Below are 27,018 nucleotides of genomic sequence, written 5' to 3' on the forward strand. Positions count from 1 at the left end.
TGGGGCAAGAAAGTACTTAAGGAATCGCCCTCTCCCCTGTAATTTCTAACTGGGCATACCCATGCCCTCAATCCTCTCTTGGTATTTTATTAACACACACACGCGAAATGGCTTGAAATTTTAGCGAAACCCACTTCCTGGAGAAGCTATCTGAAACTGAAAAATTCTGGAGCCCGAGGTTTTGGGGGCAACGCAAGGGAGGGAGGGTTCCCCGACGTGTTGAGCTGAGGCAACCAGGCGCGGTGTGAGCAAAGACTCTGAGGGTGCCAGTCTGTGGCGTGGGTTCAGTATCGGGTGCAAGCCCCCCCTAAGAACTTGCGCTCCTCTCGCGGGCTCGCCCTCAGGCTTTCTGCTCCAGAACCGCCTTGGGATCCCGGGAGCGCCGACCTGCGGCAGCTGCGGCCCGAGCGGCAGGCGGCGTGTCCGCCAGGCGGCGCTGTAGCGCCCGGCGGAGCGGGAAGGAGAACCCGAATGCGGGTGGGTATGCAGGCCTCCGGCTGGCTGGTCACCCTGAAATCCTGCGCCTCCACATCCGCAAGGATTTTGAGAGTGGTGTCCCGCCGCTAGTCCTTGTTGCTCATCTCTCTTCTCCTGCTGAAAGCCACGTCCGCTGTAGCTGCTGTGCTGCTCTCTTTCTCTAACCCAGAGAAGTGGGGCCCCAGTGTGAAAGGAGCTCCCAGCCAGGGGAGCTCCCACAGTCTCGGATAAATCACCTTGTCTGTGATGTTTCATGTCGACCCCACAGGTTAATGCAATTATTCACAACCACATTCGGCTGGCTACTTTTTTTTCCCTGCCCCTTGCCCTCCCTTGCCCAGGCTGTCCATCCATCACTTTACTGGCTCCTAACAAAGGTGAAGAAACTGAGGCTAAAGCCAGCAGAAACAGTCCAAACCATTCCCTCTATGAAACGACCCCTGTCCCTATCTGTACCTCTGGTGGTAAGACTGAGTGACTCAGTGTGACTTGGTGATCTTTAAGCCTAAGGAGGAAAATAATAATAATAATCCTTTAGTTAATGAACTCCTGTGCTTTTGGAAATGTGTGACCATTGCCCAGAAATTAGGGCTGCCCCTAAACAGTCATCTGATGGTCCGTTTTTGGCTTGGTGTTGCTCACCCTCAATAATTAGAGGCCTAGGGAGTCTGGCGGTAGTGCAACGGGTTAAGTACACATGGCGAAAAGTGCAAGGACCTGCGTAAGGATCCCAGTTCGAGCCCCCAGCTCCCCACCTGCAGGGGAGTCACTTCACAAGTTGTGAAGCAGGTCTGCAGGTGTCTATCTTTCTCTCCCCCTCTCTGTCTTCCCCTCCTCTCTCCATTTCTCTCTATCCTATCCAACAATGACAACATCATCAACAACAACAATAAAACAACAAGGGCAACAAAAGGAAGTAAATAAATATTTAAAAAAATAAATAATTAGAGGCCTGTCTGTGCTTCTGAGCGATTGCACAGCTCCAGCCAACCTGTAAGAAACTATGTGCTGTCCACGTTATCCTATAGTATTACATTTAAACTTTACAATTCCATGTGGTTCTTCAGATTTTCACCCTTGTTTCACAAGTAAGGACACTGAGACTCAGCAGGGAAGGGGACCAGTTTGAGGTCATATAGCTAGTGAGAGATGGAGAATGCAGATTCTTGTCCTGGCTGCACTCACCTGAGATTTGAAAACATAGCAATGTCTAGGAGAGAGTATGGTGGACACAATTGTTTTTTCCCTCTCGTTATCATTATATGACTTTTTATTATGGAAATTTTTAGCTGTACAGAAAGAAGAGTGAACAGTGCAAAGGATCCCTGTAAACCCACCACCTCGCCTCAACAATTACCAATTCAAGTCAGTTGTCTCCTCCCTAGCCCTTCCAGTTTGCCACACCTCTCATTATTTTAAAGTAAATACAGATATCTTATTGTTTCATCTCCTCCTGTCTCTTCTAGGGAGAGTTTAAGCCTAGCCCTGGGCTGGCCCCCACATCATCTCCTTTCCTTGCCTCACTTGAGGCTAAGTGAGGTTATAGATATTTCTCAAGTTCAGTCAGTGTGTAGCAAAGTTGGGATTTGAACACACTCTGTCAGACCCAAAGTCCAAGCAGGTCATCCTATCCTTGCTGGGGATCCCCCAAAGTCCTTTCTTTCTTCCTTCTTCCTTCCTTTCTTTCTTTCTTTCTTTCTTCCTTTCTTTCTTTCTTTCTTTCTTTCTTTCCCTTCTGTCTTTACTTTTTAAATAAATGCCTATTTATTATTTGTCATCAGGGTTATTACTGGAGCTCAGTGCCTGCACAACTTCACTGTTCCCAGAAGTCTTTTTTGTTGTTGTTGTTTAAGAGGGCAAGAGACAGGGAAAGAGACAATGAGGAGAGACACCTGCAGTACTACTCTACAGATGGGAATGAGGGATTTGAACCTGGATCTCTGCACATGCTAATATGTACATTTAGCCAATGGAATCATCACCCAATCCCTACTAAGTCCAGAATATTCTGCCTGGTTAGCCCAGGGCTTGTTCTGGGAGTGAGTGTCTGGGTTGCAAAAAGGCTCTTGAGCACCTGACAAGGCAGCAACACCTAGTGGGTACACCTATAGCATAAGGGGCATTTTGAAAGTGACAACAGCTTAAAAACCACATGACACCATGAACAGAGTACAAATCTGGGGATGAGGCTGATCTAAATCACACTTACAGTTTTAACACTGGCTCTATCCTGACTTTCTCTGAACCTCAACATTTCTAATCTTTAAAATGGGGCCAGTGATACCAACCTAATGGGGCTAATGTGAGGCACAAATTCAGTAATAAACATGAAAATGCCCAACAGATGCCTGGCCCATGCTGATTCTGGGTATACAAAGATTCCTTTCTTCTTTCCAAAGTCTTATTTCATTGGGATCAGCCCTCTTACTTAAGACCTGTCACTCCCACAGACTCATACTCTACCATCTTGCCAGCAGGTTCCTCTTCTCTTCTGGTCTCTCTTTGCCTTCCTACGTTGTGTCTCACTAACATTCAGCTTGGACCTTCTGCTAGGAGACTAGTCCCCCCAACACCTTGGCGAGTTGTATTCATCATACACCCCTTCTTTGGAATGCTTTCTTCTTTCCCATTCCTTCAAAACTCTCAAGACTGACCTCATCCAGGAAGACCTCCAGGTTTCCCAGAACACACACTGATATTTCCCTCACTTTGCATCCCTTCAGCACTTGCAACAAGGGCAGGAGGTGGAGGTTTAAAGGCCACTGGAATGGGATAGGGGAAACTGAGTTTGAATATTGCAGCTTCATACTTGTGTGTGACCACGGCAGTTACTTCTGGTCTCTTTGAAACTTATCTCTTAAATAGGATGCAGGAATGTGAATGCCATGGGTGAGCATCACATATTCCAACACTAGCAATGTTAATGGTGAGCATATATTGCATACTCACTATTCAGGCTCTCATTAGCCCTGTCACTGTTATTATCTCCCTTTTACAGATGAGGGAACTGAGGTTGAGGGAGCTGTATCATGTCTGTACTTAGGGGTCATTCACAGGTAGGTTCATTCAGAACTGGAGTAAGATAAACACTTTTGTTGGTAGCTTTCTAAAGAACCTCTGAATGGTGACTTTTTGTTTTTATAGTTGTTTAATAATGGATTACAAGACTATAAGATTACAATGGTACAGTTCCACACTATACCCATCATCAAAATTCTGTTGCCTTCTCCCCACCCCAACCCATAACCATCACAGTTCACCAAGTCTTAGAGATGGCTACTCTAGTCTTCAATTGGCCACTAAAGTCTTAATTTAGCTAGTGTGTGTGTGTAAATTCATGTGATTTTGTTGTCTATATTCCACATTGACTTTCTACCTCCTTACTTCACAAAGCTTAACCAACTCCAGTTCCTGTTTTATTTTATTTATTTATTTTGGATAGAGACAGAGAGGAATTGAAAGGGGAGGTGAGAGAGAGAGAGAGACCTGCAGCACTGTTTCACCACTTGTGAAACCTCCTCCCTACAGGTCAGGGCTAAGGGCTTACACATTGCAATGTGTGTATTCAGCTAGGTGTGCCACCATCTGGCCCCTCCACCTCCAGTTCTGAATGGGAACTTCTACCTACAAGCCACAGTTTTGTGGTGATAAAGTGGGTAGGAATGTGATAAGTTATCGGAACTTGTAATTTAACAGTAGTGGATTTTGCTCTTTCTTAATATCTGGAGCTGCATGCTATAATATCTTACAGTGGATTTCTCAAATGTACTTTTTACTCATATAAGGAATTTTGAGTACAGATCTGTCCATTTTGACCCAGCATCCCACACACAATGGAAGAACAGATCATCTTTAAAAAAATAAAAAATAAAAAACAGGACCAGGGAGACAGCTCAACCTGTCAAGCTGCATACCTCAGGCCCTACAGTCTGTAGGTTCAATTGTTGGCACCGCCTGATGCCAAAGTTAAGCAGTGCTTTAGTCTTCTCTCTCCTTTGTCATAATAAATAAATAAATAAATAAGTTTTCATTTGAAAATAAAAGTTGAGTGGAAAGGAGTGGCATTGTAACCTACCTTCCACCCCTTCTACAATATTGATTTAAAAAACAAACAAAATGGGGGTCAGGTGGTGGATCAGCGGGTTAAGCGCACGTGGCTCAAAGCACAAGGACCAGCGTAAGGATCTGGATTCGAGCCCCAGCTTCCCACCTGCAGGGAAGTCGCTTCATAAATGGTGAAGCAGGTCTGCAGGTGTCTGTCTTTCTCTCTCCCTCTGTCTTCCCCTCCTCTCTCCATTTCTCTCTGTCCTATCCAACAATGAATGACATCAGCAGTAACAATAATAACCACAACAAGGCCAACAAATGGGGAAAAAATGGCCTCTAGGAGCAGTGGACTCATGGTGCAGGCACTGAGCCCCAGCAATAACGCTGGAGGCAAAAAAAAAAAAAAAAAAAAAAAAAAAAAACCAGAATACAACTTCCAACTGAAAACAGAAAAAGACCAGTGATAAATCAAGTTTAGTGATGAATCAGGTATTACTTCCCCCACCACCACCACCCTTTTTGCCACCAGGGTTATTGCTGGGACTCATTGCCTGCACAATGAAGACACCACTCCTCCCACCCTTTTTTTCCTTTAATTTTTGATAAAAACAGAGAGAGGGAAAGAAAGAAAGAGGGAGAGAGAGGGAGAGAGAATCGTGCAGCAGTGCTCCACTACTTATGAAGTTACAGCAGGAGCTTGATCCCAGGTCCTCTCACAGGGTAACATGTCTGCTCTACCATGTACAACACTGCCCAGGATCCAGTAGGAACCCTTACCATCAACAATTATAGAGTAAATACAGAAACCTTAAGAAACATAACAGAGAACAGAAATAACATAGCATAACAAAGAACAGAAATGGCTGAATCATAGCAACACTCACCCAAGTTTGAATCATGTCTCCACATACCTGTCCAGTGGCAGCCCTCAGGGAACACCTACACTTGAGAAAGAAGCGGGAGCAAGAAAACTTAGAGAAAGGCAGAAGAGGTTCCAGGACTGAAATAAGTAGAGAGAAAGCAAGAACAGAAATGTATGCATATGACCATTTGGATAGTCCTGTAGATGGATGCTTCCTCAGGCTTGGGTCTCAACAGGAAGACATATCAGAGTTCTGAGATGACATTTTTGTGAATCTTTGTCATTATTATAAACTCACACACTTTAAGGTCCCCTCTCACCCATGTTCTCCAAGGACAACTCCTGTGGTGTGGGAATTTTACACCCTCCACAGCACTAGTTCTTAAGCCTTTTGAGGGCTGAGGAAAAGATGCAGAAACCACCACTTTTTTTTTTATTTAAAAAAGGAGACATTAACAAAACCGTAGGACAAGAGGGGTACAACTCCACACAATTCCCACCACCAGATCTCTGTATCCCATCCCCTCCCCTGATAACTTTCCTAGTCTTTATCCCTCTGGGAGTATGGACCCAAGGTCATTGTGGGATGCAGAAGGTGGAAGGTCTGGTTTCTATAATTGCTTCCCTGATGAACATAGGTGTTGACAAGTTGATCCATACTCCCAGTCTGTCTCTCTCTTTCCCTAGTGGGGTGGGTCTCTGAGGTAGTGGAGCTCCAGGACACATTGGTGAGGTCGTCTGTCCAGGGAAGTCTGGTCAGCATCTTGCTGGCATCTGGAACCTGGTGGCTGAAAAGAGAGTTAACATACAAAGCCAAACAAATTGTTGAACAATCATGGACCTAAAGGCTGGAATAGTGCAGATGAAGTGTTGGGGGTACTCACTGCAGACTATTGTGTACTTTTGCTTTCAGGTATATATTTTGCACTATTTTGTGGATACATGTGAACATAGGCTCTATCTCACAGGACTGGTCTATATCTAGGTTTTGGGACTTTGTTAGGAAGTGAAAGGAAAGGTCTCACCCGAGTAATGAAGCTGAAGGGTTGTCATTCCACACCTGAAGACTCTGGACACAGTCTGAAGTGAAGCATGCTGAGGTGGTACTCGTTGTGTTGATTAGGTTGGGATCGGCGGATGCAATATTGTTTGGTATGAACTAAGAGAAGCATGCAGGAAAGTGTGCCCCACCCTAAGAAACCACAACCTTTTAAAAAGAAATCCAATAAAAATTATAGCCCCTTTGCACAGAAATGAATACATACTCAGCCCTGGGAAAATCATTTCAGGTAGTTTGTGGACCTGCAGGTTTAAAATTCTTGATCTTGGAGAGTCGGGCGGTAGCGCAATGGGTTAAGCGCAGGTGGCGCAAAGCACAAGGACCAGCGTAAGGATCCCAGTTCAAGCCCCCGGCTTCCCACCTTCAGGGGAGTCACTTCACAGGTAGTGAAGCAGGTCTGCAGGTGTCTATCTTTCTCTCCACCTCTCTGTCTTCCCCTCCTCTCCCCATTTCTCTCTGTCCTATCTAACAACGATGACATCAATATCAACAACAATAACTACAACAACAACGAAAAACAACAAGGGCAACAAAAAGGGAAAATAAATATAAAACAATTTTTAAAAATTCTTGATCTTGAAAGATATCCAATATTTAAATATAAATAATATTCTCTTGGGATATGCCCTAAGAGACTCTAGGTTTTCCTCTCTAAAGTACTCTGACCAAGGCAATTTCCAACTCCTCTGTAATTAACTGAAAAAAAAAAATTATGTCAACCTGCCACAGGCCAGTGTTAGCCTGTACAATCTTCACCATCACTCTGTAAGATACACATTATTTTAGTCCCACTTTACAGATGAAGAAACTGAGGTACAGAGAGGTGAAAGGATTTTGCCCAAAGTCACAGAATCTGGCAGTGGCAGAGTTGGGTTTCTGTTATGTAACTATCAGCCTACAGAACCTTTGTTTTTGTGCTTTTTACCACTACAGAGTGGCCTTTACCTTTACCTTTACCTTTACCTTTACCTTTACCTTTACCTTTACCTCTCTGTAGGCTAAAGACACCCACACACATCAGATTTCTCCCTTACTGTAGGTATTGAGCCCCATGAAGTGGTGTACTGGAAACAGCTCACATTGGCTCATAAGAGACAATTATGCACATCTTTTCCCAATTCCTCATTCTCAGGTGTTACGCTGATAATTTGTAATCAGTCATGGTAGGAACATTTAGACCACAGTAAATGGGTTTACTGTGAAACCACAAGTGAAAGTGTTCCCCTAAGAGAGCTGCCTGTTAAACATTTACTACTATATCTCAAGAAACTAGTTTCACTCAGATGGCTTCAATCAGCAGATAAAGCCAACCTAACCTTAAACCAGTGGGAAGCAGAGATTTTCCTCCATGCCATGTGAGGGTTTGGGTTCGGTCTGCTGAGCCCAGGAGGAGAGAGAGAGAGAGAGAGAGAGAGAGAGAGAGAGAGAGAGAAGAGGGATCCAATGTCCCAACAGCTGAGGGCCTGGACCCCTTATCCTACATAGGTTCATATCCCTTACACCAGAGCAAGACCACTGTGGGAGGATGTCACTGTCACCTGATATGCAGAGCTGCTGGCCACCCGGAAGCTCCTGCAGCCTGCCCAGCTCTGTACCCCTAACATGGGACCCTTGGCTACTCTGATGCCAGTCAGCTAGATCTGGTTTAAACCTTTGGAGTTTAGCCCTTTTGGAGCTAGCCACAGGCAGCTGGCTCTTCCCTCCACCCCAACCAAATATTAGCACCCAGCACACTGCCCAGCTGGAGTCAAGCACTTTCTCTGAGCTTTGTCCACCAGCAAATCCCAGGAGACAGCAAGGGCTCCAGTGGCCTGCATCTGGAGAGAAGCCTGCCCTGGCATCTTCTCACCAGAAAGGGTCTCAGGTCACAGGAAAGAAACTCGATTATTATTACCATCTAGTAAGCATTTTCCTTCTGCAAAGCACTGTACATGATCACTTTTGATCTCCACAAGATCCCTAGGAAATATGTACCGTATTAATCTCATGGTACAAGTAAGAAAACTGAAATTCAAAGACATTAAGTAGCATGACTGAGGCCACACTATTAACAAGTGGTCGGCTGCAATTCAAGGCAGGCCAGAGCTCTCTCAGTACAAAGTCTGTGCCTGTAAAACCTGTGCATAGCAATTCAAAGATGACAGAATACCCATAGCTGCTCCTCTGGCTTCAATGAAAGTGTGAACAGGGTATTTCCACTTTCCTCCATTGGGGTTCCCTGGAAAAGTCCTCAAGGCAAAAGGGATGACAATATTGAACTCCTCTGGCAAGACCAGTGCCCCATCAGAATTGTGAGTGTCTAGCCATAGAAAATGAATATTCACTGGTCACCATTAGATAAGCCCCAACTGCATACACAGCATTTTCTTAGGCATGAAGGAAAGGGTATGGTGCACACCCTTAAATAACTTACTATCCAGGCTAGTGGGCCACAGCGGCAACTGCCACCTTGAGGCAGGCTATGATAAGGACTGTAATCAGAGGAAGTATGTGATTACTTGCCATAAGATGTGGGGATCAGGAAGGAAGCAGCAACTGATCTGGACTTGGATAATGATAGGTGGAAAATGAAGGATACTTTTAGACAAATCAAACTGATATGCTATGTGAAAGTCTGTTTGAGAAAGCGTGTGTGTGTGTGTGTGTGTGTGTGTGTGTCCATCCATCCTGTATGTGAGTGTATGAGTTTGGGTATTATGTGTCTGAGTATATATGTGTCAGAGCATAAACTTGTGTGTGCATGTCTGTCTGTCCCATCACCAGAAGAGTGGGAGAATGGGGGGGGGTAGAAGACTAGAGTGCAAGGTCCTTGGTGTTCTGGGATGGGAGCATCCACCACACCAAAGCAAACCACCTCCTTATCACACACACCCAGGGCAGGCCTGAACAGAGGCTTCTCTGCAGCAAGTTCTACTGCTTTTCAGGCCTCCTGAAAAGAGCAGCTTGACCAGAAGGCTCCCTCCCCCCAGAAGCTTTGGGGCTCCCTAAACCCCTTCAAGTAATGATCTGATGACCATAATGAGAGCACTGCTCAGCTTTGGCTTATGGCTGTTGGGGGCCTTTGGAATCTGAGGCATGAAATTCTTTTGGCATAACCATTTTGCTATCTCCCCAACTCTATGCAGACATATTTTTATATAATAAATACATTTATATATTAAATATACAGTATGTACAATTTTAAGAATTCATTGATATTCTGAAAAATAAACAAGAACAAAAATCATCTTTAAAAGAAACAAAGATACAGAACCTTTTTCTTCTTTGATACATAGATGCCTACTTTTTTTTTTAATTGAGGGGGGTTAATGGCTTAGAGTATAGCTGTTGGCACATGGATAAAAATTCTCATCTCACCACAATAGGTGCCTGTAATACACTTTTACCTCCCAGCCTAGTTCTTTTTCCACCTCTGTATACTAGGATCCCTTCTTAAATTATTTATTGAGACATGGTTGACAAATTCTGCTCGTACCTAGGTTGCAAAACATAAGTTTTGTTTTGTTTTGTTTTTTAACCAAAGCACTATTCAGCTCTGGCTTATGGGAGCACTGACAACTGAACCTGGTGTGTTGAAGCCTCAGGCATGAAAGTCTTTTGCAGAATCATTATGCTGTCTTCTCAGCATTAACTTTAAGTTTATATCCTTTGACTAATACCTCATCCATTTCCACTACCTCTAACCCCTGGCTTATTTCATTCAGCACCATTTCCTCCAGGTTCATACAGGTTGTTGCAAAGGGCAGAATTTCTTCTTTTTTCAGGGCTAAGTAGTATTCTATTAGGCGAGCATATGTGTGTTATACATACTGCAGCTTCTTCGTTCATTCATTACTTCATGGACAGTTGGGTTGTTTCCATGTTTTAGCTATTGTAAATAATACTGCAATGAATGTGGGAGTGAAAATACCTTTTTGAGGCACTGATTTCATTTCTTCTTGATATATACACAGAAGTAGGATTACTGGATCATACATGGTACTTCTATTTTTTAGCTTTTGAGAAACTTCCCAAGTATCTTCCACAGTGGTTGTATTAATTCACATTCCCACCAAAAGAGTGTATGTAAGGGTTCTACCTTCTCCACACTTTTTCCAACGCTATTATCTCACTATTTTAATAATAACCATCCTAGCATACGTACAGTGATATCTCATTGTGATTTTGATTTTCATTTCCCTAATAAATAATGATGCTAAACAGTTCTTCTGAGATCAGACGAGATCGGGCGTGTTCAGGGTGGTATGGCCGTAGATGCTAAACAGTTCTTAATGTAGCTGCTAAGCTATTCATATGACACTTTTGTGAAATATCTGTTCAGGTCCTTTGCCCACTTATTAATTGGACTATTGGTGATTTTTATTTGCTTTGTCTTACTGTTGAATTATATCAGACCCCTATATATATTGGGTATCAACCCCTCATCAGATATAAGTCTTGAAAATATTTATTTTATTCCATAGGTTGCCAGTTGCCTTTTCATTTTTTTAAATTTTTATTTCTCAGTTTTATGTAAACTCATTGTTTGTTTCTTTCTTTCTTTCTTTTTTTTTTTTTTAACTTTTGTTGCCTGTGCTTTTGGTATCATATCCATAGCCATCATTTCCAAGTGAAATATCAATAAACTTTTACATTAGCTTATCTTTGAGGAGTTTTACAGTATTGAATCCTAAATATAAATCCTTAAACTAGTATAAGTTAATTAAAGTATATGGTTTATTAAGAGTATGGTGATTTTTTTGGGTTCAGTAGTGACAAATGCAAATCCACTGCTCCTGGATATTTTTTTTCCATTTTATTGGAGAAATTGAGAGGAGAAGGAGACCTAGAGAGGGAGAGAGAAAGAGAGACACCTGCAATCCTGCTTTGCCACTTGTGAAGCTTCCCCTGCAGGTGGGGAGCCAAGAGCTAGAATCTGAACCAAGTTCTTGCATTTCATACTGTATGCTTAACTGGGTACAACATCACCCACCCTTGGGGACTTCTCCTTATGCCTGGCATCAAGTTCTATACTGCTCAGGACTGTGGCCCCCATGTATGTACCCTGAGAGGTCAGTACTAGGACCAATAGCTGCTAGAGCAAAGGTCTGTCCATTGATCAAAGAGTTGACATGATGATCACTGTCAGGTCAATTAAGTACCCAACAGATTACTCAATGAATGACTGGTGGATAGACCAGCTGTTTGGCTGATTGACACCTTCTAAATTTTCATTCTTATTAACATTTAGTATAGGGCTTGGCTCTGTGTACATGCTGAATAAGCAACCACCCTGTTAGTCATAGGACCTATTAGAGACTGGCAAATGTAGTTTTTATTTTATTTTATTTTATTTATAAAAAGGAAACACTGACAAAAAATCATAGGATAAGAGGGGTACAACTCCACACAATTCCCACCACCAGAACTCTGTATCTCATCCCCTCCCTCATAGCTTTCCTATTCTTTAACCCTCTGGAAATATGGGCCCAAGGTCATTGTGGGATGCAGAAGGTGGAAGGTCTGGCTTCTGTAATTGCTTCCCTGCTGATCATGGGCATTGACAGGTCAATCCATACTATGTAGGGTTTTTTTTTAACATTTATTTTTTAAAAAAAATTTTGAAATCTTCTAATTTTATTGTATTTATTATTGGACAGAAACAGAGAGAAATTTAAAGGAAGGGGGAGATAGAGAGGGAGAGAGACAGAGATACCTGCAGCCCTGCTTCACCACTCGTGAAGTTTTCCCTCAGCTGGTGGGTGCCAGGGGCTTGAACCCAGGTCTTTGCACACTGTGATGTGTGCGCTAAATGAGGTGTACCACCACCTGGCCCCCAAATGTAGTCTTTATTATATTAAAACCCATTACAGATCAGAGCCCTAATATAGGAAGAACAGAATGTTGAGTGGAAGACTGCTACTGATCTCTGACAAAAGGGAACAGTGATGAGTTCTGGATAAGGACTGAAGACACTGGAAGGTCACTTCTCAAGTTCAGAGGTGGAACTGCATGGAACTTTAGAATGGAATCACATTATCTGCAGAACTCTCTGAGGGCTATTTGTGTCCCTCAGAGATGCTGAGCTGAGCAGGGAGAAGCCACTTTTGGCCTTTGAAATGACCACTTTCTATGTCCAAAGCTCAGCTCTTGAGGAAGTATAGCTTCACATATCCTAAGATGCTATTCATCAATAAATCTTCCTAACATTCCCATAGAGACCTATCTTCAGTGCTCCTAGTTACTGTTAATGCTAAAGTCTTTGCAGGCAGGGTCTATTCGGGGTCACAGGCTTCAATTCAGAACTGAAGAAATGCAAGTCTTGAAACTTTCTTCCTCTTTGCCCCTTTGCTGAAATTGCCTCTTGCCAAGTGAAATGGCAGCTCTGCATCAAGCTACAGGATCCTACTGCCTGGGTTCAAGTTCCAGACCTGTCACTGACTGACTGGCTATGTGACCTTGGATACATCACTTCACCCTTCACTGTGTCTCAGTTTCTCAAGCATGGAATGTGAATAACAGTGCCAACCTCACATGACAGTGTTTAAGAACAGGGCTTGACAGAGCTCAGAACTCCAAAACTCTGAGGTGTGATTACACATGCAGAAATTCATTTCAGTCAGTCCTATGTTTCCTGTCGTAACAGCTTTTGAAGAGTAAATAGCTGTCTTCTGTCGTGCTGCGCCACGGAGGAGAGAGAGAGAGAGAGGACATCCGGAGTGGAGAGGAAACACAATTCTTTATTCACACGGGCACCTCAGAGTTGGGTGAGAGCGCAGTGGTTCGGGCCACATGAAGGTAGCAAAAATGGCCGCCTCATGCAGCAACCTTCCCTGTGTCTAATCACCGAAGTGAAAAGCGGGCAAGAGAGAGGGGGGCAGAAGAAGAAGGGCTTTATAGGGAGTGATGAGCCGGGACAGGATTGGTTGGGAAGGGCACTTCGAGAATATCGTATTAACTCTCATGGGAACTGGCACTAGCCTGAGGGGACATGGCGGAACAGGTGCTCCGAGAATGTCCCAACTCTCATGGGAACTGGCACTAGCCTGAGGGGACATATGCACAGCAGTCTTCCATCTTAAGTTGCCCACTCTCTTCCTTGTGCACAGAGTAGAGTGTTGGATAGAATGCCAGCTCCCCCCGGCTTAAACACCAGTATGTCTGTATGAGATTAGTTTGATCCCACTCAAAGCTGCGGTCTATTTACATAAATCACTTTTACATTTACATAAAGCACCACCTTCCCTCCAGGGCATTGGTGGTTCAGTGGTAGAATTCTCACCTGCTCCGCCCCCTCTCCTTGTTACACCCTGATCTTCCACCAGTCACTTTTCGCTCCACCCTCTCTATGTCACATCCTGTTTCCACCCTACTTGGAGAGTATAAATACAGCTGCTCTTCCGATTAAAGACACTTGGAAATTGCTTTCTGGCTCCGAGAGTTCCAGAGTGTATCTCCTGCGAAGTTAGTGCGGCAAGAGTTCCTGATCCCTCTCCCATGCAGCAGCCTAGATCTGCTCCAGTTGAGTTCTCTCCAACCCAGAGAGCCCTAGCTCAGGAAGAAGCACCCTCAGGCTATCCCAGCAGTAGAAAATCCTACTTCCAAGTCAGTTTGGAAGCAGAGTTGGAGTGAACAGGTGTGTGGTTTACATAGAAGCCTGCCTCTTTTCCCGCCGCTCAGCAACATCCCATCCAGAGGTGCTAAGTAGCAAGTGCTCTGCTACAGGGATGTAGTGCACACCCAGTCCCAGTCCACCTTGAAGAAGCATGGCAGGCACGGAGACCTTATGCACATGCTCTCTACATACCCATCTCCCAGAACAAAGGATAACACTGTGAAAATGAAATTGCTTCCAAGGTTCCCTTAATTCCTTAAGTGTCACTTTTCTGCATATTTATGGTAATCATCCCTGCAACAAAAACAGTGACTTCACTGTCTAAATAATAAGGTAATTTGTTACAGCTAATTACTCAAGGACTTCCTTAATCTCAGTTAAAAGGTCCAAGAGGATTCCTGCCCCCTCTTATTCCAATGTTCCTGAAGATTCCCCTAATGTATTCTGGATCACAGATTAGTGGGGAGCCAAGAATGGTCCACACTGGGCAGAACTGCTAAAATCCATCCTAGTAACGTGAAGCAGTGATTTATTGTGACATGGAATGTGGGACATTTCCCCAGCTTTTGTGATTGTGGTAATGAAGCTGTAAACCAAATAGCATGAAATGAGGCAAGGCCTTACAATTTAATCAGCTCGTAAACAGATCTACTGCATCAAGCAAATGACATTATTATCCATCCGAAGTAAATCATGCTAATCTCGGGAGATAAAATCAACATCGTTAATGGTCACATGTCATATTCATCAACACTAAACCATCCCTTTTGACAGATTAATCCTAACTACAGCTCCCAGGATGTATGGTAATAGGGCTTGTAGCATGCATTTCACTCTGCGCCAGGCTAACCAGCACTCTTAGGCTGCTATTACAAATAATTTTTTTATTGATTTACATATTTTAAAATGCATTTAAGGTGAGGCACCATTAAAAACCCTGTCACCCACCCATATTTCTTCCCTATATTCCCAGACTTTATTAATAGGAGTGGGAAGACAAATGCAGTAAGCCTTATAAATACTTTGTTTAGAGCACTGTTATGGGTAATTAAGATTGGGCTTAGGGGTGTGTGTCAGGGGGAAATGGGTAAGGAACAGAAAGGGTGACAGAAAGAAGGGACCTTCTTATGGTTCAGGGATAAAAAGAAATTTCAGCTTCCTTTGCTTTCTGTTTTCCCTAGAGGGGCCAGAAAGAAGAAATTCTCCCTCAAATCTGCTCTCAGAACCTTCCCTCTCCCTCATCCTCTCACACCCAACCTCCACCTGTCAACTCAGCCTTATGGTATGTGAATCTGTGCCTGTGTTTCAGTCATTGTATCTTGCCTGCTGATTTCAGATGCCAAATGCATTTATTTATCATGAAGCTGACCTAGGATGAATGCTCCTAGAAAAAATGTCCACTATTCAAAATGTCACTTCCCCTCAACAGGCTGTGCATTATATTGACAGGCAAACTTTCAGAGACCTCTGAATGATGAGGATGGATAGAGAGCTGCCATAGCAGCCAGCATTGCTGCCCAGGCTGAGTGAGTAAGTGAGTGAGTGCCCAGATTATCTATATCCTCCCTGGGAACACAGATGCACTGTAAGGCAGGACTATGACAGGAGATGTAACATGGAGACTTTCAAGGATGCATTTCTCAATGACAAGCAGGTAGCAGCTCACCTTATCCCAGTTGACCTTCCATGGGCTCATTCGAAGGACTCCCTGTGGAGCCAGTAGGGGTTGGTGCATAGGAAAGAGGAAGTTGTCTTCCTGATCCATGTTGCTATGTTTCATATTGGTTTGTCCCCCTTCCCCCCAACTCTGAGAGAATTGGTTTGGCCCTTGCTAGTTTCGCACCCCTCTTTCTCTCCGCCCCATATGCTAAGGACGCCCAGAGTCCCAGCAGCAGCGGCGGAGAGAGAATGATAGGGAAGCACATGGTGTGGTGATTTGCCTGTTTGTGAATAAAGATTAAACTGTAGCTTCTCAGCCCAGCCGTGTGTCCCCGAGTCTCTGGTCGTCTCTGTCTACCGCTGCGAAGCTAGCCCGGCCTACTGGAGCCTCCGAAACTTTAACAACACAAGGATGCATTTCTCAATGACAAGCAGGTAGCAGCTCACCTTATCCCAGTTAACCTTCCATGGGCTCATTCAAAGGACTCTCTGTGGAGCCAGTAGGTGGTGGTGCATAGGAAAGAGGAAGTTGTCTTCCTGATCCAAGAGGGTGGGGATACAGAGCCACAACTTTGGGTCATGAAGACCTTGCATTTCACAATAATATCCCCATCAATTATTTAATGAGTCAGGCCCAGATCAACATGGACTAAAACCCAGGAAGAAGATGAAATTTTGGAAGAAAATGGAGCAGATTTGAGCTATTGAAAGCATTAAGCATTTGAAACACATCTCCTGAGATACTGAAAAATCCACCTCTACTTAAGTGGACTGTGGGATTGGGATTCATACATTTGGGCCTAAGAGATAGCTCACTGAGCAGAGCATGGGCCTTGCCATGCAAGTGGCCCAGGTTTGAACCCTGGCACCACATAGGAGATGCAATGGCACCAGAGGAAACTCAGTGCTATTGTTTCTCCCCTTCTCTGTCTTTCTTTCTCTCTATCTGAATGAAAATATGAGGTCCTGGCCCACAGAAAAACAAAAAGACTCACACTGACAAAGAGTTCCCAAAGCAGTTTTCATAACGCCTTTCTCCTGCCATGTTTTATTTTTGAAATGGAGTATTTGATAGATACAACAGGGACCTGAAAATCTCTCCAGCTCAGGTCTATGTTTGCAAAATTGCATCTATTGATTAAGCCAACTAATAAAATGATACAGAGTGTAAATTAACTTCAGGGTTTAGGTGGCACCACATTCAAGTGGTTGGAACCCACTGAGCTATAAGAATCTCAAAAGATTTTGTGTCTAGGGCTTCACATGGTCCTTCCTAAGAGCCCTGAAGGCTGGCTTCTTTGCTTATTGGGGGCTGAGGTTTAGGTCTGAGTCAGTCTGCCTTAGGACAGTGATTCTCAAACTTTAGCGTGTGTTATAAGCATCTGGGAACTTGCTAACACAGAATACAGACCTCCAGAGTATCTTCTTCAGTAGAACTGAATGTACTTCTAGCAAAGTTCTCAGGTGGTGCAGATGTTGCTAGTCTTGGAATCACACTTTAAGAAGTGGTGTTTTTAGTCCTCTGGGCACTCCAACCTGGCCTAGCTGTCATGCCCTTGCCCCGTCTACTTACATGTTCCTTCCAGGCCTGTGGGCTTTCTTGCTCACACTAACAACCACTATCAGAGAAGAAAGCCAGGCCCCAAAGCCCTGGAGTGGCCAGTGAGGAAACTGCTATAACAGTCCAGAAATAAAGGACCACCAGGAGAATGAGTAGTACCCTATAACTCACACTGTACCCTTGGGCCTCAGGCCTCCACAGGAGTTGGTTGTAGGGCTGTCAGGACCTTTCCCACTCAGGATGACACTATAGTGCCCACAACTTGTATTGGTGGGTCTCAACAAAACTCAGGAGGGGACCCTTGATGGGAAATGAGGTCCTTTCAATCTGAATATTGTGGCAAAAGGAATTAAGGATGTCAGTGCTTCTCCCTCTCCATTCTCTTTCTTATTTGTAGATATAATATTGTTTTTGTTTTTACCAGAGCATTGTTCAACTTTGGCTTATGGTGGTGCTAGAAATTGAACCTGAGACCTTTGATGCTTCAGACATGAAAGGTGTGTTTGCATAACCATTATGCTATCTCCCCAGCCCCAATATAATTTTTCCATTTGCTTTATTTATTTATTTTTATTTTATTTTTTAATATTTATTTTATTTATTCCCTTTTGTTGCCCTTGTTGTTTTATTGTTGTAGTTATTATTGTTGTTGTCATTGTTGGATAGGACAGAGAGAAATGGAGAGAGGAGGGGAAGACAGAGAGGAGGAGAGAAAGATAGACACCTGCAGACCTGCTTCACCGCCTGTGAAGCGACTCCCCTGCAGGTGGGGAGCTGGGGTTCGAACCGGGATCCTTATGCCGGTCCTTGTGCTTTGCGCCACCTGCGCTTAACCCGCTGTGCTACAGCCTGACTCCCTATTTATTTATTTATTTATTTATTTATTTATTTATTTTGTCTACAGGGTTATCACTGGGCCTCAGTGTCAGCACTATGAATCCACTGCTCTTGGTGGCCATTTCTTCCATTTAATTGGGTAGGAAAGAGAAATTGAGAAGGGAGGAAGAGACATAGAGGGAGAGAGAAAGATGGACCAAAACAAAATTAAATAAATTTGGTGTTTTGGAGCAAGAACACCCAAATTAGGAGAGGCAGAAAGGGCAGGGAGGAAGGTGATGATGAGAGAACATCACCTGTAGAGAGTCACAGGTCCAAAGATGGGTCCAAAGCAGGAAGCTGGGAGCAGAAATGCAGGATACATACCAGGACCCATAATACGACATAGCAGTACCTACAAAATCTGGCTCACAGAGACCTCTCTCCTACCCTTTCCCTGGATGTCTTATGTTATAACTGGCCAGTTGTTTTTGTGAGTGAGTGTGTTGAATGACAAAAAAAATTTTTTTTGCATGACCCATCTGCTCGGAGTACTCTAAAAGGTAATTGGCTTTATATAAAAATGCTGGACGCAGCCAAAGTTTCTGGAGACGTCCAGAAACATTCCAAAATTTTTGTTTTTCTCCCTCTTTTGATTTTTATATATAGTTTTGGTATATATGTATGTGTTTAATCTTAAACTGTATGACTAATGACGGATATAAATTTGTTTTTAAAAATAATATGTTTTTATAACAAAAGTTCTTTCTCCTCCAGTGTGTTATAACTAAATGTTTATGGGTATGTCTCAAGTTTGGTAACACTAACTTAACGGTCAAAAGTGTAACCCTACAGCTACACTATTACCAGACAAGGTAAATATTAATTTGTTAAGGTAACTAACTATTTAGGTAAAAGTCTAAATGTTTAACGTGACTATACATTCCCAAAACTAAAATATATAAATTTTATATACAGGACACCTTTGAAAGGCCCCCAAAGGTGTCCTGTAAACTATCTTGTGGAAATTAATCCACAACAGATCTGGCATCAATCTGGCACTGTAAATGTTAAAATCATTATCACGAAAATGCGTTAACTCTCTAAGCAATTTGAGTTTGTTTAAAATACATATTTTAGCTAAAATTGGTCTCAAGATCCTGCGGTAGAGACTGCTACAGGCGGTCACATTAGATGACCTTTAAATAAAATCATAAAGAGATTTTAAACCAATTATAATCATCGAGGTATCAACTATAACAAACCTATAACTTGTTACAAGTTCAAATTAACCACGAGAAGCAGATTGTTTGTGTTTCTTTCACAGGAATCCCGGAAAAACCATCTGAACCCCTGCACACCCAGACATCACCCACTAGATGGCACGACTACAGTGGCACACCTCCCGAAACCCTAGATGTCACTTAACGCGATCTGAAGAACCTGATACACAGACTCCAAGGACAGAACTTTCTTAATGCCTGCTCGCCATTCCTGCTTCTGATTTGCCTGTCACGTGTTGGCGGTTCCAGCTGGCTATCTACAGAAAAGCAGAATTCGTAAACAAAACATTCACCTCAGAGGAGATCCAAAAGGCTAACAAACATATGAAAAACTGCTCTAGGTCACTGATTGTCAGAGAAATGCAAATTAAGACAACACTAAGATACCACCTCACTCCTGTAAGAATGGCATACATCAAAAAGGACAGCAGCAACAAATGCTGGAGAGGTTGTGGGGACAGAGGAACCCTTTCGTATTGCTGGTGGGAATGTAAATTGGTACAGCCTCTGTGGAGAGCAGTCTGGAAAACTCTCACAAGGCTAGACATGTACCTTCCATATGATCCAGTAATTCCTCTCCTCGGGTTATACCCCAAGGACTCCATAACACCCAACCAAAAAGAGGTGTGTACTCCTATGTTCATAGCAGCACAATTCATAATAGCTAAAACCTGGAAGCTACCCAGGTGCCCAACACCAGATGAGTGGCTGAGAAAGCTGTGGTATATATACACAATGGAATACTATGCAGCTATCAAGAACAATGAACCCACCTTCGCTGACCCATCTTGGACACAGCTAGAAGGAATTATGTTAAGTGAGCTAAGTCAGAAAGATAAAGATGAGTATGGGATGATCCCACTCATCAACAGAAGTTGAGTAAGAAGATCTGAAAGGGAAACTAAAAGCAGGATCTGACCAAATTGTAAGTAGGGCACCAAAGTAAAAACCCTGTGGTGAGGAGTAGACATGCAGCTTCCTGGGACAGTGGGGGGTGGGAGTGGGTGGGAGGGATGGGTCACAGTCTTTTGGTGGTGGGAATGGTGTTTATGTACACTCCTAGTAAAATGTAGTCATATAAATCACTAGTTAATTAATAAGAGGGGGAAAATTAATTGTATGTGTCGAAGTTTTTCAAAACACAAACTGAATCTTTTTAATATATAGGCTGTGTAATTGATATGCAGACTCTCTCAAAAGCCTATACCAAGTAGATCAGAAGCAACCAATAGCACAGCTATATACAAGATACTGGGTACTGTACAGCAAACCCTAACAAAAGGACTTTTCAAAGTTAACCCAATTACCAAATAATGCGATGATAACATTAATTTTCCATTGTCTTTATGAACCCTATGACAGCAGGAACCTCACATCTCCACTATAGAACCTCTACTTCCCTCAGTCCTGGAACCCTTGGATAGGGCCCACTTTCCCGTATGCCTCTCCCAATCCATATCAAATAATATTGCATCTGCCGATCACAACCTAACCAACACAACGATTGCCACCTCAACATGCTTCACTTCAGACTGTGTCCAGAGACTTCACGTGTGGAATGACAACCCTTCAACTTCATTACTCGAGTGAGACCTTTCCTTTCATAGTATACTCTAATTTCATCTCAGGTGGTTCACTTTCTAACAAAGTCCCAAAACCTAGATATACACCAGTTTCTGTGAGAGAGAGCATATGTTCACACGTATCCGTAAACTACTGCAAAATATATGCCTGAAAGCAGAAGTGCACTAGAGTTTGCAGTGAGTACCCCCCTAACATTTCCTCTCCACTATTCCAAGCTTTGGGTCCATGATTGCTCAACAATTTGTTTGGCTTTGTATGTTAACTCTCTTTTCAGTCACCAGGTTCCAGATGTCATCAGGATGCCGGCCAGGCTTCCCTAGACTGAAGACCCCACCAATGTGTCCTGGAGCTCAGCTTCCCCAGAGCCCCACCCTACTAGGGAAAGAGAGAGGCAGACTGTGAGTATGGACCGACCAGTCAAGACCCATATTCAGCGGGGAAGCAATTACAGAAGCCAGACCTTCTACCTTCTGCAACCCACAATGACCCTGGGTCCATGCTCACAGAGTGATAGAGAATGGGAAAGCTATCAGGAGAGGGGGTGGGAAATGGAGATTGGGTGGTGGGAATTGTATGGAATTGTACCCCTCCTACCCTATGGTTTTGTTAATTAATCCTTTCTTAAAAAAAAAAAAATCAGAATTCCAGTGGCTGACCTCCCTCATGCAGCATCTCATCCCCTGCCAACTCTTCCCCTAGCCATCTACTTTGGACTGAGACTTGTATTAGACTTTCTGGCATACCCTATAGACATTCTACACAATTTTAAAGCAGCTTATTTCCCTTCACGCTGCTGGTTTTTTATAGACTGATCCTGAGTAATTCATAGACTTTACAGACTGTTGCCTTGAGGACTATACAATGCCAAATAGCCCCTCTGTTTGGTGGGTCATGCCATCCCGCCTCCCCCTCATTATGTACCCTTACCCCTTCCTCCCCCAAGCAGGGAACACTCCTTTACACACCAATCCTTCCCTTCACTTCACACTGGCTTTTACTACTCCCCTACTTGACCCTTCCTGTTTTGTTATATCATTTAGGTTTATGCCCAAAAGGTTTCTGCTCCATGATAGTCTTTTACAGACTTTGAACCATCTTATGCTATTACTAGATAGAAAGATAGAAAAGATGTAGAGATATTGTGAAGAGATGGTTGAGCAGGCTGCACTTAAACCTATGAGATGAGTCCCTCCAGGTAAGTCTCTCTCCCTAAAGAGGGGTTGAGCACAGGAGGACGCATAAATCTCAAAGGTTGGCAGCCATTTAAGCCTTCCCTCCTCCACAGAAAGTCCTACATCTTCCCACCTGAGCACGGCATTCCTTAAAAACATTTAAACCTGCTCCATTCCATTTTTCTTTACTGTGTCCATTTAGATATAAAGGAATAGGAGGAGATGTTGCTGAGGAATTATTCTGATGCAGTCTCCGCCCCCAGGTTTTACCACGCCCCGTGAAATCCTAGCAGTGCCCCCTTCAACCAATCCTGGCCCCACATGTCACCCCTGGTTGTCGCCCAATAAAAAGCCCCCTCCCCCTCCCCCTCTGGGCTCTCTCTCTCGCAGATCTCTCTCCCTTCTCTCACCCCCGTGGTCAGGTAGTGGGGACGGCCAGGCTGACTCCACGTGGCCTGAGCCACCCACCCATCCTATAATAAAGATTTGTGTACCCCCTTGCTCCGGACTTCCCCTCTCTTCTCCGCGGTGCAGCCCGACACCGGACCACAACAACACAGAAAAAAGAAGTGAAGTTAGGAGTGAAACTGCCAAGTCTCCATGGATTCCTTTCAGAAATGTCTGTGTCTCTGAGAGTGCAAATGATCAAGGCAGGCCTGCTAAGCCAGAGTTTAGAACCCCAGAGGTCAAGATGGAAAGTAGCAGATTTCCTAGAGATCAGAGATGCTGACTTCTAGCCCCAGTCCCAGCTGTGACTTTGCTGCATTTCCTACAGTCTCTCTTTCCTTCCCTTGTCTTCCCCTACTCTTTCCTCCTTTGTGAAGAGGAACTATTACACTAAATTCGCTCTTAAATAACATTCACTCCTGATAGGTATGAGGTTATGTGCGTGTTTCTCAAAGAAGACTCTGAGGTAGCCTATTCCCAGGAACAAAGGATTCGGTGATCATATATATTTGGAGTTTTTGTTTTTTTTTTTTAATCCCAAGCCCCCTCTTGGGTTTATAGTTTATATTTATATATTAAATTTTCTTGAGAGGGGCCAGGGAGATAGTCTTTCATACCTGAGTCTCTTGGGTCCCAGTCTTAATCTAGGCACCACCATAACCCAGAGCTGAAGAATGCTCTGATTTCTCATTTTATCTCTTATTAAAATATTTTTTAAAAGACTCTTAAGAGTCCTCAAGTCAAGAAGCCTGCTTAACTCTTTAATACAACATCTCCCCAATTAATTTGACCATGGAAACTTTTTCCCACTTAACATCTATTAACAAAGCCAGTGGACAAAGCCACACTCAGTGGACCACACATTGTTGTCATGCACAGGACCCAGACTCAAGCCCCTAGTTCCCCACCTATAGAACACATTTTGGGAAGTATGACTAATGCCAAGGATTGAAGCAAGAGACAGATAAATATATCAGCGTCTGGAGATGTCTTTTCCCTTGTACCCAAATGTGCAGGCCAATTCCTCTCCTTTCTCAGCACCTTGATGCTATAATACATTCATCTTTCTTTTTTAAAAAATATTTTTATGAAGTTTTTTCATTCCTTTTGATTTTATTGTTGTAGTTATTATTATTGTTGTTATTGTTGTTGAATAGGACAGAGAGAAATAGAGAGAGGAGGGGAAGACAGGGAGGGAGAGAGAAAGACAGACACCTGTAAACCTGCTTCACCACTTGTGAAGCGACTCCCCTGCAGGTGGGGAGCTGAGGGCTCCAAATGGGATCCTTACACCAGTCCTTGTGCTTTTAAAATTTTTTTTACCACTAGGTTTTATTGGGTTGTTGAAAAAGTCATGACTTATTTTTCTCTCGTTTTTCTATGCAAAAAGTACATCACGACTTTTCTGACAACACAATATAACTTTGTCCTGTACTGAGGGAAATTTCTGAACTACCTTAGCCAGGCTGTGGTATGAATATAATCAATCATGAAATCAGTCAAGTATTTGAAGATAACCTAGCCACTATTTTCAATGGACTTCAGTCTGTCCCCTGGTTAAGTAGATAAATCCTCCTCACACTGCTCAGTGCAAACACCACTAGATATTGTCCCTTTGGACAAGGTATTTTTTGTTTTTATTATTGTCAGTGGTTCATTGCTCTGAGTCAAATTTTCCAATAGAAATAGAAAGACATCACAGCATCAAATTTTCCCTCAGGACAGTGGGGATTTGGCTTAAACCTGGGTCATGTACATGATTGTTGTTAAAATTTCTGAGGCTCTTGCCGGGCCGGCTAGCTTCACGGCGGGTAACAGAGACGCGGAGACCACGGCTGGGCAGGGAAGCTGTATTTCTTTATTCAGGAACAACGATTCACAAACTAAGACAAACTAATCACCAAACAGAACTCGGCTGTCTCTTTGCGGCGGCGCAAGCACTCTCTCTTACTCTCGAACTCAGGAACTCTCCAACTCTGCAACTCTGGAACTCTTGTACTCAGGAACCCTCTCCCGGGGTCCCCTTTGGGTCGGGGCCAAGCGGGCCGCGAAATTAACTGGACTGATCCAATTCTCTTGGCGGGGGAGGGCTAGAACCAACCAATGTAAAGCATACGGCACATGATAAACCAGGCACCCTCCCTAGTGAGTTCTCCCGCAGGCCCTCCACATCATTTTTTACACAGCAGTGCCAGAAATCAACTCAGGACCTCATGCTTACAGGATACCTATGAGTGGTCTCCCTGGCCCATCTTTTTCATTCTATATATGTACTACGAAAGAGAGAGAACAGAGGAAGAGAAAGGAAAAAGATGAGAGGAACCAAAAGCTCTGCTTCCCAACCATGGAGGTGTTATTTGTGGCGTTTCCATGTGGTGTTGGGGATCAACATCAGGGCCTAAGGTATGGTAAGCTATGAACTCTACCCACCAACCTATCTCCCAGCCCCCCATGCCATTTTTCTTTTCTTTTTTAAAAAATTTTTAATTTTTATTTATTTATGTATTAGAAACTGAGAGGGGAGGGGGAAGAGAAATAGAGAGGGAGAGAGACAGAGAGACACCTGTAGCCCTGCTTCACCACTCATGAAGCTTCCCCTCACTCCCCCACAGGTGGGGACCAGGATCTTCAACCCAGGTCCTTGTACACTGTGATATGTGCGCTTAACCAGGTGTGCCACCACCTGGCCCCCATTTTTCATTTTGTAAGTTCAAGAAACTCATGCTTCTTGCCACATAAAAGTCTATCTTTTTTTTTTTCTTTTCCCAGAAATCGAGAGGGAAGGAGGTGATAGAAAGGGAGAGAGACAGAGAGACACCTACAGCCCTGCTTCACCACTTGTGAAGCTTTCCCCTGCAGGTGGGGCCCGGGAGCTCAAACTCAGGTCCTTGCACACTGTAACATGTGTGCTCAACCAGGTGTGCCACCACCCGGCCTCTCATTAAAATTTTTTTAATAATAATAATATATATATATATATTATTTAAAATATATATAGCCTTGGGGTAAAGTCTGTCTCAGACAAATGTGCTGAAAGCAGCAGAGTCAGTAGCCTTGTACTTAAAAAGTCTATCTTCCTACAATAAACATTTGTTGCTTTTGTAATGGGGAAATATGCAGTAAAAACTTTTTTTTTTTGCCTCCAGGGTTATCGCTGGGACTTGGTGCCTACACTATGAACCCACTGCTCCTGGAGGCCACTTTTCCCATTTTGTTGTTGTTATTGCTGTTGGAACTTTTTTTTAATTGCCACCAGGATTATGGGTGGGGGTTCTGTGCTGGCATGACAAATCCATTGCTCCTGGTGGGCACTTTTTCTTTCTTTTTTTTTTTCTTCTAATTTTTATTAGCTAGGACCAAGAGAAATTGAAAGAGGATGGGGAGAGAGAGAGGAAGAGAAAGATAAATACCTTCTTTGCCGCTCATAAATCAGACTCCCTGCAAGTGGGAAGCGGAGGTTTGAACCTGGTACTTGCATTTGGTAATAACTTCGTACTTGCATGTGCCATCACTTGGCTACCCATTACAAACTTTTTAATTGAAAGAAAGACTGGGGCCTAGTAGTAGTGCAGTGGGTTAAGCGCACATGGCATTAAATGCAAGGACAGGTGTAAGGATCCCTGTTGGAGGCCCTAGCTCCCTACCGGCAGGGGTGGTCGCCTCATGGGCAGTGAAGCAGGTGTCTATCTTTCTCTCCCCCTCTCTGTCTTCCCCTCTTCTCTCAATTTCTCTCTGTCCTATACAACAACAACAACAGCAGTGGCAACAATAAAAAAATAACAAGGGCAACAGCAACAAAATTGGGGAAAATGACCTCCAGGAGCAGTGGATTCATAGCGCAGAAATCGAGCCCCAGCAATAACGCTGGAGGCAAAAAAAAAAAAAAAAAAAAGACTAAGTGATGTAGGAAAGCATGTTGACCAAGCAATTGCCAGACAGTAGTAAATAAAATGATGTGTGAGGGAAGCTTTGAAAGCTAAGGGAAATTTTCCTAGCCTTCCAGGAATAGACTAGCGGAATTTTTGCATTATCTACACATTGAAACCCCTCTAGTTTACTCATCCCATTCTCTGAATCCTCATAAGGTTGGCTTAATACCTGTAGGTTAAATACATAGGTACCAAACCCCAAATATAGTGGATTGATCCAGAGATGGGCACCTGATCCAAATAGGGCCAATCAGAGATAACCCAGGAATAAGGGGCAGAAAATTAAGAAATAAGTCAAATTCTGAATATTCAACCAAGGACACGTAATCTGGAAAAGCCATGTCCAGCCACATAGATTTCATAGATGTTTGGCAGAGAAAGAAAAGACTTAAGCAGATACACAGAGAATATAGAAAGGAAGCAAGCCTGCCTGAAGCCTCCAGAGCTCTAGACCCTTTTTGATCCACATCTCAGTCCTTAGATGGAGACTATGGGCCTGAGTGCTAATTTAGCCTCTCTATATGCCC

General features: G+C 43.5%; 1 protein-coding gene across 6 annotated transcripts in view; it reads left to right on the forward strand.

The window, feature by feature from the left end:
• LOC132532798 (palladin-like) overlaps positions 1 to 27,018 on the forward strand; it is a 39,785-nt gene that overhangs the window by 703 nt on the left and 12,064 nt on the right. Inside the window, exons 2-3 of one of the 6 annotated variants that reach the window (XR_009544749.1) lie at positions 1,767 to 1,897; positions 19,382 to 19,624. The exons of 2 other annotated variants lie outside the window; for them this stretch is intronic. Coding sequence is in view for 1 of the 4 variants with exons in the window: in XM_060171912.1 (XP_060027895.1) it covers positions 19,404 to 19,493 (90 nt within the window). In the remaining 3 variants the exon portion in view is untranslated. Of the gene's footprint in view, positions 1 to 1,766; positions 1,898 to 2,258; positions 3,069 to 17,343; positions 17,758 to 19,381; positions 19,625 to 27,018 lie in introns of those variants that run through there. 3 more of the 6 variants (XR_009544762.1, XR_009544767.1, XM_060171912.1) reach the window with 3 other exon arrangements.

This window comes from Erinaceus europaeus, chromosome 1, assembly GCF_950295315.1.
Source record: "Erinaceus europaeus chromosome 1, mEriEur2.1, whole genome shotgun sequence".
NCBI classification, from domain to species: domain Eukaryota; kingdom Metazoa; phylum Chordata; class Mammalia; order Eulipotyphla; family Erinaceidae; genus Erinaceus; species Erinaceus europaeus.